Source organism: Catharus ustulatus, chromosome 1 (assembly GCF_009819885.2).
Source record: "Catharus ustulatus isolate bCatUst1 chromosome 1, bCatUst1.pri.v2, whole genome shotgun sequence".
NCBI classification, from domain to species: Eukaryota; Metazoa; Chordata; class Aves; order Passeriformes; family Turdidae; genus Catharus; species Catharus ustulatus.
In genome coordinates this window covers 79806548-79819145 of record NC_046221.1, presented here as the reverse complement: position 1 = coordinate 79819145, position 12598 = coordinate 79806548, and the positions used below count along the sequence as shown (strand labels likewise).

The following is a 12598-nucleotide window of genomic DNA, read 5'->3' as shown; positions in this document are numbered from 1 at the left end:
TTTTTTTTTTAAAGCTAAGACGCACAAGTAGACAAAATTCAAGTATCGGGCTCAAAATTTAATTTTTCTTCTATTAGAAAAAGAGCTTAATCATGGTCTCACAAAATTGACTTCTGTTAGCTGGAAATGATGTGATAAAATATAGCTTTATCCGAATAGTTCTTTTGAATTCAAAAAAGCAAATTCAGGAGGTGTCACCTTAAAAAATACACACCTTAAAAAGAAACCAGAATTATTGCTGACTTCATAAGACACTTGAAATGACCTTTTATTTGCTAGTATCACAATTAAAAAAAAAAAAAAAAAGCCTGTATAAATTTTAAAATTTAATTGCATTTCTTCTATGTCAGGGTCTTATTCTCTAAAAGCATAGTTATGTCATATTAAAATAAAATGACATACTATCCTTTTGACTAAAATGATTCACATGTGCTTTTATTGCTCAACATATAAGAGTTTATTTCTCTAAATTGCTTTCACACTCATTCTGTCAGCAGTGAACCAAAGAAAGACATTGGAAAACTGAAGCATAATAAACTTACAAAATATGAATCTACCACTTTACTTAATTGGTTTGATTCCATAAAGCATAATTTATCCCAACTAATTATATAGTTTTTGTCATTTAAATGTTGAAGTAAATATAACCTATCCATTCATTCTTGAAGCTTATTTTAAGAATTGGAAACAAGCCACTACAGTCCTGGCAGTTTGCTCAGACTGGTCCATTGCTTGATTAGTTAAGGGTTAGCCAATTACCTTTTGGCAATGATGTGCTGAAATATCTTTTTACTTAGCCAGTTATCATGTACGTAAGTAGGTGAGGGAGAAAGGCCATCAGTCCCCTTCTGGATCAGGATGCATACCTACACAGCTTTTGCCCATTACCCTGCTCAAAGTCACTGTTGTGCTATACAAAATTTTTATTCAATTGCTTGAACATTGTTGCTTTGATAGGAAAAGTACTTACCTTTTCATTCTTTGCCTTACTATTTTTTTCTCTTGTTTTGATAAAAATCAAACTTTGGTATGAAATATTTATTTTATTATTTACAAAAAAGATCTACCTTTAACAATGAAACATGCACAGCAGTGCAGAAAGCTGCTGTAGTAATGAAGAATCAGGAAAGACAGAAAACACTTTTGGAAATAAAATTTTACTAATAAAATTATTCAGATTAATTTTTCCTACCAGTTTTAAAGAAAATATCAATTTACTGAAATGTCAGTTTTCTGAAATATGGGCCAATAGATAACTGCAGGTCAAACAACTCTGACAGAAATACGTGTTTAGAGGTTTCCTCTCTGTTACACTGCTCATTACTAGGAGACATGCAAGGTGGGAGTTCCCCACTGAATACGTTCAAAAGCACAGGTTCTAAATAAAAAATTCCATGTTCAGCAGAATAGACAGCGTTTTTTCATCACTGAATGTTGATAACCCGTCCAAACCTGCCTGTCTCCTTAAAGGACCCTCAATGAGATGAAGGTGTTTCATGATACCTTTTTTTTGCAAGCCTGTAATGTATTATTTATCAATATAGCTCCTTCCAAATATTAATAATATATGTTCTCCTACTTCTGCTGTGAAAACCCTTATTTTTTTTTATCCAGCTTTACTAAGTTCAGAAAATAAATTTAAATTTTATCTTGTGAAATTTAATATTGCCTTATTTGATTAGGTGATCTATAGCATAGCTTCTTTGTCATAAGTCCTTTGTAAAACTGTGGTCCTGACTATATGATATAAAAACTTTAACCCTGCAACAGTTTGTGATAAAGGACCTTTAGTCCTTTTTTTCAGTCTGTACTTCCTGGCTTTGTTGGCCAATGATGAGCAATGGGATACCGGAGGTCTCAATCTCAGCAGCACCTAGGGGTGCTCTTGACCTCTTGCCAGGACTGAATTTGGCACCTACACAGAACAGATTTTAAAGACTTATTTTTTACGGAAACTAAAATTCTGTACAAGTATCATTTTAGCTATGGTAGTCAAGCAAATGGCAAATCCCATTTCCTGGCAGGTAATTACTCTGAATCATTGAAATGCTTTCAAGGAAAAAAAAAATACAGTTGCTATGTTCGGAATATAATTCATACTGCAATTTTTCTCACATACTTATTTTGTTTAGCTTTAATTAGCCTTGTGTCTCTGTGAATTTCAGGCACACTACACATCAGCATCTCACATACTGCTTAACCAAACAGGGCTGGCTAAGTAAATCCACATTGATCTAGGCTGTTGCCTGTAACACATGCAAAGAAAAAAAAAAAAATGAAAGGCTTGACCAATACACTGGAGTCCCCACACTGACATTTGAGCTTGTAAGCCATGTTACGTGCTTGTTATTTTCAATATCAACACAAATCTCCAATCTTATTCTCTTCTGTTTTGTTGAGAGTCACTGCTGTAATTTGTCTTTTGTGACATTTGATATAATAGAAAGTAAAGGTTTTTAACCTTACTAGCATTCAAAGTACAGGACAAGCTTGGTCTTTTGTGGTGATTTTTTTTTCTTCTTCTTCTTCATAGCAACAATTGGGCAAAGATGTCATAACTGCAATTCTTGCATTAAATGAGACCTGGAGGCTATGTTCTTCAAAGACGGTGATATATTCCATTATTTGTCTGTGTCATGAAAACCATCTGGCATTATGTGAAACTTGTGCATTTTTGCACCAACACAGTAGATGAAAGCATGCAATAAGATACAAAATACTAAGGCCCCTAACAAAAAAGGAATTAGAATATACAATTGAAAACTAGAGTGGGATTGAGCACTGGACACATACCAATGTACTGAGTTTTCAGTCTCCAGACAGCTACATTATTTCCTGTTGTACCCATGGTACCCTTCCAACAGCAAATGCTCCAGCAGAAAGGAAAGTACAGACTGCAATTGTGAGCAGTTTAACAAGCACTGAGGATGAAGACAGTAAGAATGATGGTACAAAGAGGCCCTCTGGGATGATTTTTTTATTGATCCGGTTTGGAGTATCCCACAAGTGCTTTGATAGCATGTCATGAAACTAAAAGAGATACCATGTGAGATCTGACAAAATAAAGAAGTCTTATGATTGAAATTTAGGCTAGCAAATGAAACCAGAAGACAAGGACATTCATAGTAGCATAGTTTGAACTAGTCTCATCATGTACAATCAGGAGAAAAAGATTGAAGGACAATGCTTTAAGTGCCTGGCTGAGAAAAAGCAGTGAGGAGAAGTGAATCACAACATTGGAATGTTGGAGCACTTTTTAAATAATAGGAAAAATTTCAAAATTAATTTTGGCCATGAGAAAAATAGGCTCATCAATGTTTAAAACCCTTTTAAGACCATTGTTATATCTAGTGAAAGGTCCAGGAGAATTTTCAGGTGTAGGAAAGCACAAAATTAGAAAAAAATTGTAAAGGTATGCAGTTCAGACAAAGGGTGCAGTGATGAGAATTCTTCATTCTTCACTGGAGAATGCTGCAGAAGGAGATGATAGCCCAGTAGGAAATACAGGGGTGATAGTTTATGCAGGATCAAACTAGTGACCTAGTAAACCCAAGGATTAAAATGGGAACTAGTATAGTTAACTTTAATGACTAATGCTTAAAAAGAATATCAGCATTATACCTGTGTTCAGTATCTGTGGGAAAGAAGAAAATCAGTCAGGCAGCATGGTATCAAGGAGCAAAATATGCAGGAAAGTCACAGAAGACTTTATCAATGGAGGAATAATCATGGTTGTGAAAAGCATCTTTGTCAATAAAGACTTAAAAAAGAGGACAGTATAAACATCGGTTATTCTGGAAAAGCTCTCTAGTTATTTTACATTTTGCAGCAACTATAATTAGTGTAAATATAATATTTGTGCGGGACCAATAAAACCAGAAATACAAGATGCTCGTATTCAGTTAAATAAATATTAAGGAGAAAATGGAAATAAATAAAACTGAAGTATATTACTATAGAAATTCTGAATGGGATAGCAGAGACTGTTAAATCACTATGGATGGTGGAAGCCATCTAGGGATATCATTTAGAAGACCCACAGCAAATGCAAATATCCATTAAAAGGCAAATCTGTAAGGGCAAACAACATAGCTAATAAAAGCAAAAGCACATCTTTCAGAAAAATGAAGTTGTGTCTCAGAGAGGACAATAGAAAGAACCATAAAACCTGCTTTATTTATAAAACCACAATAAAGCAGACAAAAAATGACTTTGAATAAATCTCTGCAAACAAGCTAATAATACTTGTCTCTTAAGACATCTGGATGGAAAAGCCTGAGAGGAACTGTGTAAAGCCAGCCCAAAACTGAGATATAGAAGTGCTCAGAGAAGATAAGATCACAAATGTAAAACTTATTCTTTTTTCTCTTTATTGTTAGTATAGAAAAAGTGGAGATTTTTTCTATCCTAGAACTTTATAGGGGACTCAGGAGAAGGTTAAATTAGCTATAGAAGCAGTTGTGGAACAAACAGACACAACAGTAACAAATCATTTGGATTAGCTGTTACATGCCCAAGAGCCTGAAGAATGAAATAAGGGAACTATTATGATGTGCAATATTTTGCTTCAAACCACTGTGGCACAAGAAGGCTTGGAGGTATAATATAACACTGATGTTTTTTTCCCCAAAAGTTCTTCAGGGAGTCCAGGGAAGCTAAGGATGGATATGACTGACGTGTACAGGCAAAACAGTAGGACCAGATTTGCTCAACTCAGAGAGAATTTCCCATACTGAACAAAGAGAAATCAGCACAGTTTCTCTAAATAAAGCTGATATTCTGCAGTGCTTTCTGAATTCTTTGAAGAGACTAACATGCAGGCAATTATGTGAAGATGGATTCAAAACAAGTGAGAGAAAGCTGTTTGTTGCATGACATATGATTAATCTGTGTATCTCTGACAGAGAATGTGGACTTTGAAACTGAACATAAGTTTCAAAGTAATGGGGCAACTTGCTGCAAGAAAAACACATTGTGGGTTGTTGAGTAAAAAGACACCATTAGACCTAAATACAGTTAGAAAGTAAGGAAGTTTCATGAAGTATTGCTTGACCTGTTTAATGGATACCATCTAGATATGAGTGTAAGAGACAGAAGGACCAAATGGATCCTTCTCATATCATGATCTTTCTTACACGCCTGCAAAAAACATGATACATTTTCAGACTGAGTAAAAGAAGAAGAATTTTTATATGAGAGAAAAATTCATAGTTGCAGATGTGGTTTTGTACCTACAGGGCATTCATAATACATATAGTGGGATTTCAGTTCATGAGCAAGGAAGAGATGCAATGTAAAAAGCTACTGTGATCTTACTGCAGATTCATGCAGCATGTTCTAATATGAATTTGTCTTACTAATGAATTTTAGCAGCTAATTATTTTGGAATAGTTATCAAGATCTATGCTTGATTAGTTTCTGCATTTTGAAGGTATGGAATATGCACAACTTCACTACATTTATGGAGACAAGTAAGTGACAATCCTCCTAATCATACACTGACTATGAAACTCTTTAACATTCTTCTGTAAAGCTTAATTTAAACTAACTGACATGAAACATTATAAATTATTAGTGAATGATCACTGTTTTGAGGCTGTGTTTTAAGGGACAGATATAATCTTCTGGGCCAACACATATAAAAATCTGTTCCTGAAGCTCTGCCTTTGGTGCCTGAAAATCTCAGGTTTTAGCCTTTTGTAATTTGAAGGGATTCATGCAGTTTCCCTTGACAAAATAGTATTTCCCAAATAATTTTTATAGTGTAAATGAAATTAATTCTTAGGCTCAGGCTGTTTTTGTGGAATGATGATATCCTCTTGAATATTCAACTCATATTTTCAAACAGAGCTTTCTATGAAAAAAAAAAAAATTAAAAACAGGATATCTCATTTTTTTCATCATATAATGTTCTTTTTTCAGGATCTCAGTTTCTTATCTGTAGGACTTTTCCAAAATAATAGTTTTAGTCATGCTTATTTGAAAATCAGTGCTTGGAATACTACATACTCTTAGGAAATCTGGGTGGGTTGTCGTTGACATCTGTGAGAGTAATGTTTACAGTGGTAGTACCAGCTAGTCCTCCCAGCTGTCCTCCCATGTCCTTGGCTTGGATTAGAACTTGATATTGTTCTTTCACTTCTCTGTCCATATTTGGCAAAGCTGTTCTTATTACACCTATGAGAAGAAATAGGAAAGAAAAGGAGTAAATAAACAAAGGGCTGTGATTGTCTACTCTTCCAGATTAATACTGGCTCTCTTGAACCATGAATATAATTCTTCTGAATGGGTTGATGAGAGGTCACACAAACACATGCAAATCACTCAGGCTTTTCAAAAAGTGTGTTTGTCAGCTATTCAACCCTCAAAATGGCTGTTTTGTCTTTTCAATCAGTACATGAATGGATGAAAGAGAATGATGAATTTTCACTAGGGATGTGAATGTTGTGATCATAGGTTTGCCACATCAGAGATGAGGAATACTGCCTTGTATGGATTAAGGCAATGTAGTAAGAGGTGGTATTGCATTATAGAGCCTGCATCTTCAGTTGTTTCCAACCATTCAGTTGACAATTAATTCAAGTTACTGTAGGCCAAGACAATGTTCCTCTGTACAAAAGGAGGTCTTCATTTGAAAACTCCTCATTTCTTGAGAAAATTTTCTTGATATAGCACAAACATGCAGTGAAAATTTGAGGAATTTCCTTTAAAAATAATTAATTTAAATATCACAGTAAGATATGACTTTTAGTCTTCAGTGATTTTTGACAGTGATTTCTGCCATCTAAGCAGATATGCCACAATCTCCCTTCTGATATGCTAAGAATATACAGAATAAAAGGATGACTTCAAGAGAGAAAGAGGGGGAGAGAAAGGAAGAGGTACTACTGAACACACAAATTAGCTGATGAGGTTGTATAAAGCTAAAAGGTTTGGGGTAGTAAAGGCTTTTTCTTGAAATCAAATATATAGGAGAAAATTTGTCAAAATTTTACAAATATGAATAGCATTGAAAATGCTGTTTATTCAACAACAATTATCAGAAAATGTCTAGGTGCACATTGGTGCAGATAACATACAAAACTGAAAAATAAACCAACTAAAAGTATTATTTTCCTGGTTATTATTGGTTTATTTTCTAGTACTAAACAATTTGACGTTAAAAGCAGGTTTTTTCCTGGTGTTAAAATGTGTCTGGAATGGCAAGAAGCAAACTTTAAGGAAAATTCTTATCTTTATAGCAACTAACCACTGCTGTGTTAACAAGCCAGAATAAGAACCATTAACTTATAATACTTTTTCAGAGTTTAGAAATAGCTTTGACCTAAATCTGCTATTTCTGGAACCTATTAAAAATTCCTGTAACATGATGATAATGACAACATTATTAGGAATCACCATTTTCCTGCCTCAGGATGGCATATACTATACTGCACACAGTTTCCTCCAAAATGAAATATTGAATTATAAAACTGAAAAAAAAAAAAAAAATCTATGAGATTCAGAAAAATAATATTTTTGCAAATAGGATGAACTTTATACAGTTTCCTCTTGAGTGTCATAATCTTAACTAGTGCTTAATTTGGCATTGTGGAGACTATGTATTCCACAGGGTTTTACAATATCCTTGGTATGCTCATTCCAAGGAGAAAAAAACTGTGGGAAGGAAAGACCTAACAAAAAGAAATAACATTCATAAACAAAAAGAAATAACATTCATAAACAAAATTTCATTCATATCAAAATGAAATAACATAGAATTATAGATTCAGAATATGTTAAGTTGGAAGCCACCCATCAGGATCTTTGAGTGCAACTCCTCTCTCTGCACAGGACACCCCAAAAGTCACACCATGTGCCTGAGAGTGTTTGTCCAAATGCTTGAACTCTGTTAGGATGGAACTGGAGAGCCTATTCCAGTGGCCAACCCCCTCTGGTTGAAAAACCATTCTCTGATGCCAAATCTAAATCTCCCCTGACTCAGCTTCATGACATTTCCTCCAGTCCTGTCACTGGTTATGAGAGAGAAAAGATCAGTATCTGCCCCACCGCTTCCCCTCATGAGGATGTTGAAGACCACAATGTGATCTCCCCTCAGTCTCCCCCTCTCCAGGCTGAACAGACCAAGTGACCTCAGCTGCTCCTCATATGACTTCCCCTCAAGGCCCATCACCATCTTCGTGGCCTTCCTTTGCATGCTGTCTAAGAGCTCAATGGTTTTTAATATTGTGGCACCCAAAACTGCCCCCAGCACTGGAGGTGAGGCTGCCCCAGTTCAGAAGAGAGCAGGACAATCCCCTCCCTTGCCCAGTTGTGATGCTGTGCCTGATGCATCCCAGGACAGGGTTGGCCCTCCTGGCTGCCAGGGCACTGCTGGCTCATGGTCAATTGGCCATTGACCAAGACATCCAGGTTCCTTTCCACAGTGCTGCTTTCCAGCCCCTCATTCCCCAGTCTGTCTGTACTAACAGGGTTGCCCCATTTCAACTGCAGAATCTGATACTTGTCTTTGTTAAGCTTCACATGTTTGGTGATTGCCCAGCTCTCTATTTTGTCAAAAATCTGCAGGACCTCCCTGCCCACAAGGGAGCCAACAGCTCCTCCCAGTTTTGTGTCATCAGCAAACTTACATAGTGTTCCTTGCAGTCCTGTATCGAAGTCATTTATGAAGACATTGAAGAACACTGTGTTGAGGATGGATCCCTGCAGAACCCCACTAGTGACAAATCACCAGTCTGATGTCACCCCTTTCACTACAGTTCTTTGTGCCTGACCTGTGAGCCAGTGAGTTGCTCACCCATCACATGATGTGGTGTTTACCCAGCTGCTTGCTAGACATTTTGTCCAGAAGGATCCTGTGAGAGATGGTATCAAAAGCTTTGCTGAAGTTCAAAAAGATTATAGAAAAAGATGACAGAAAGAAAACAGAACATGGGCACACAATGGATTGTGAAGATAAAATGCAATTTATCTGCATATAAGTATGATATAAGTATTCTGGGTACAACTAAGTGGCTTTTTCTCAGAAATGTTCCAGGGATTTTCCAGAAAATGAAGAATGGGCTACCACTCCAGTAGTAAAGTTCCAAATCACCCACTGTTTATTCCTGTCTGGAAGTGTAAGGTCATTCTATCCTGGAAAAAACACTTAATCTTCAGGGAAAAAAAAAAATCAATGAAAATAATTTTTATGTCTAGCAATTGATGAGCAATTTTCCTTTTCTGCCTGCTCTGTTTCAAAGGCTGAGACAAAATACCAAGAAATATTCTTTCTTCCAAAATCAGTTCATATTGACAGGAAAAATGTGAATCAGTTATTTTACCAGCAAAATAGAATAATAAAGTAGAGGTAAGAATCCATGGGAATGAAAGGGCTATAAATGTTGGTATTTCAACTTCAGCATCACAAAGACTATCGGAATTTAAATCAAAGGGTTATTAAAATATTGAGGCCTTATGTGCATGTAATTAGTGTTCTGAATTTTTTAATTCCTTTTACCTGAAGATTTTACAATATTGTTCAACTGCAGAACTAAATAACTTAGGTTTTATTTTTTGTCTTTTCAGATGTCATCAATATCAAATGTGTAGAAAAATATGGTCTCCATGAGATCGCTGAAAACTGAAAAGTGTATGTATGGGTCTTGGGCCAGAAGATTTGCTTCCAAAGTTATTGACCCGTAATTCAGCAGATCACTCCCTTTTGTGGAAAACACAGATTCCAAGAAAAATCTCCTACATAAATATTAATATCAATACTCCTGCTGATACCAATTTGGATTTCAATAATATAACTGAAGTCAGAAAATGGACTAGAATACCAAGTCTAACAAAACCTGTTGACTTCTAGCCATAAATAAGAATATTGACCTCATAAACATATCAGAAAATTGGGTGGAAAGGACATTTTAATGGTGGAAATGGACATTTTTATTAAAAAAGAGAATATACAGAATAAAGAGATGAGATCTTATCTGTTTTAAGAGAAGTTCTTGTGTTAAAAAAACCCCACACATTAAAATCAGAAGAGCAATCTCATAGCATTTAAAAATACCCCCCACGTATAAGATTTGAGGTCTTAAAATGTGCCATTTAAACAGTTGCTCTTCAGAAGGTACTGTATTGCATTTAACTGCCCTGAAATAGCAAAAAAAGTTAACTCCGCTACTTCTACATGGTTTGCTTATCTCCAACAAAAAAAAGATGGAAAAATATTAGGAGGTCCATAAAGACTAGGAGTAAAAGGGGCAGCCATGACATTCAGACCCATAGAAGTTAAAAATCATTTAAGTAACAAGCTTCATATCAGAGTAAATGTGTAAAACCTATTAGGAGTAATTTGAGGGAGTATGTGTAAAGTCGTGTGCTTGACAAGGACAATCCTTATTTCACTCACAAAGTGTTAGCCAGTAGTTTTGCAGTTGCTACTTTGCAATGGGATCTTGAACTAATAACAGAAATTTCCATAAACGTATGAACATCTGTGCAGTAAAAGCTAAATAAACAATGTTTGGAACTGTTTGGGAAAGAATAGAGAACTGAAGTGCTATTAAACTGCTGTATGCATCCATATCAGTGCCTTCCTGAATACTGTGTGCACTTTCTCACCCTGAGGAGAAGGATGATTATTATTATAGGATGACTTCTGTTTAAAGAAGTCTTCAATCTAGAAAAGAGTCAATCCAGGGAGAATATAAATAGAAATTAACTGCTGCCTTATGCAATGTGTGAGGTATGAAACAAATTGAGATGCCCCTCTTTCACAAAAAAAAGAGTAAGAGGAGTTGATTCTTAACCAAATAAACTCTTGCTGTGTAATTTCTAGTCAGTGGGTATGCAGCTACTGTACTCCTGGACAAGTCAAATCTAATAGGAAGTGGAAAAGTTGTGAAGGAGAAATACTTTTAGAATTTTAGTTACTTTGACCCTGCTCATCACTCAAAAACTCTGTAAAGACATGTTCTTTGAAAACAAGAAAAATATTCCAGGGCTGCATCACTAACCACCTATTCTTCATCCCTCACTAGAGCTAAGCAGGCCATCAACTTTTGAAAATTTACTACAGATGTTCTTGGGTTCTTTAAATAACTACAAGATTATGTCTCAAAATTATTTCTGGAAAGCAAAAGATGGCAAAACAAGCCAACAACAACACAAAAAAAATGCTTATTCAACTGCTGGCAGTTCTGAGTTTCTCATTGTACCTAAATGGCTTTCTTCCCCTTTCCTGTCAAAAGCACTCAGAACAGATCTTTGGCAGTAAAATTCTGCAGTGAAAAAGTACTGTACAAACTCCTCAGTTCTGAAATAAAGAATTGGGAAGACCAGATCTGTAGTACTGCCCCAGACTTCTGGATTTTAGAACAAATCGTTAATCACCATCCTGCTCAGTGTTGTTCACATACCTCTGGAGTCATTGTTAGACCCATGAGTAATTCCCATAATGTGAACTTTCTAATGTAAGACAGGTTACAGCATATTATTGAAACTTGTAGAAGCATGAATCTATATTTTTTTTTTTTTTTTTTGTATAGGATTTTAAACCATGCTGGGCTACTGTTTCACCAATCTTCCTGTACTGCTGTGTCCATTCTTTTAGCACATGAGTAACTCCATTAAGGTAATAGCCAGGTTTGTATGATGTTCCAGAGCTAGTAGGGTGCAGGCCATCACCTATGGTTGACTCATTACTGAGTAACAGATGATATGACAGAGACATTCAAAGTGCCACGGGAAAAATAGTTCTTCTTCCAGGTACCACTGACTACTCTTTTTTTCTTGTAAAACTTGTACTAAATCTCCAATTTTGGCTCCAGTAAAAATTTATACTCATTCTTTACAAAACTGAAATGAAGAATTAGGTATAAAGGCAACTATTTTTTTTTTCCGTAGATACCTGAAGAAGTTCTGTTTCAGTTTGAAAATAGACTTGCTCAGTGCAAATTACAGTAAGATCTCCTACTAAATGGAGCATGGAACAAAGGAATGTGTACACTGGAGATGGTGTGTTCACAACCTTAAAACACTCCACCATGAGGGTTAAAGACCCTGAATCTGACATTCAAGTGGAAGGTGAAACTATTTGTTGAAAGGAGCATATGAATAGCTTTCCCTGTAGCACACTAAGGATGCCACAATGTGTGCCATTCACCCTGTATCATATCACTTCTTCAACTGAATTGCTAAATATAGAACCAAGAATGTCATTTAGAAATATAGGACAAAATACCCAATTAACATATCTACCAACCTCCCAAATACTTCAGTCTCTTTAAATATAGGATCTTTTCCTGCTCACATATCCAGTAACCCCAGACAAAAATAATATGCCCCAGGAAAAGAAGAGGGAAGGAGATGATTAGCTGTTCCACAGTCTCAAATTAGTTAAATATAACAAAGCAATAATTGCTGGAGAATTTCTGACTGCATGTTCAGCAAGTAAAAATGCTGAGAAGACCCAAGTTGAAAAAACTCAATCATAGGGGGAAAAAAAGATACATACAGAAAAAGTTGTATCTATAGGGAAATAGTTAAACATTGTTACTATAATCATCCAATGTCGACGTATTTTAGATATTCCAGGACTGATTGGAAGAAC

The 12598-nt window shown here is 35.6% G+C and overlaps 1 protein-coding gene across 5 annotated transcripts in view; it reads right to left on the bottom strand.

Moving 5' to 3' along the window:
* Positions 1-12598, bottom strand: part of CDH12 (cadherin 12) — an 829389-nt gene that overhangs the window by 66581 nt on the left and 750210 nt on the right. For all 5 annotated transcript variants that reach the window (XM_033063831.1, XM_033063813.1, XM_033063839.2 and 2 more), the window contains one exon: positions 6010-6177. In XM_033063831.1, coding sequence (XP_032919722.1) covers positions 6010-6177 — 168 coding nt within the window. The remainder of the gene's footprint in view (positions 1-6009; positions 6178-12598) is intronic.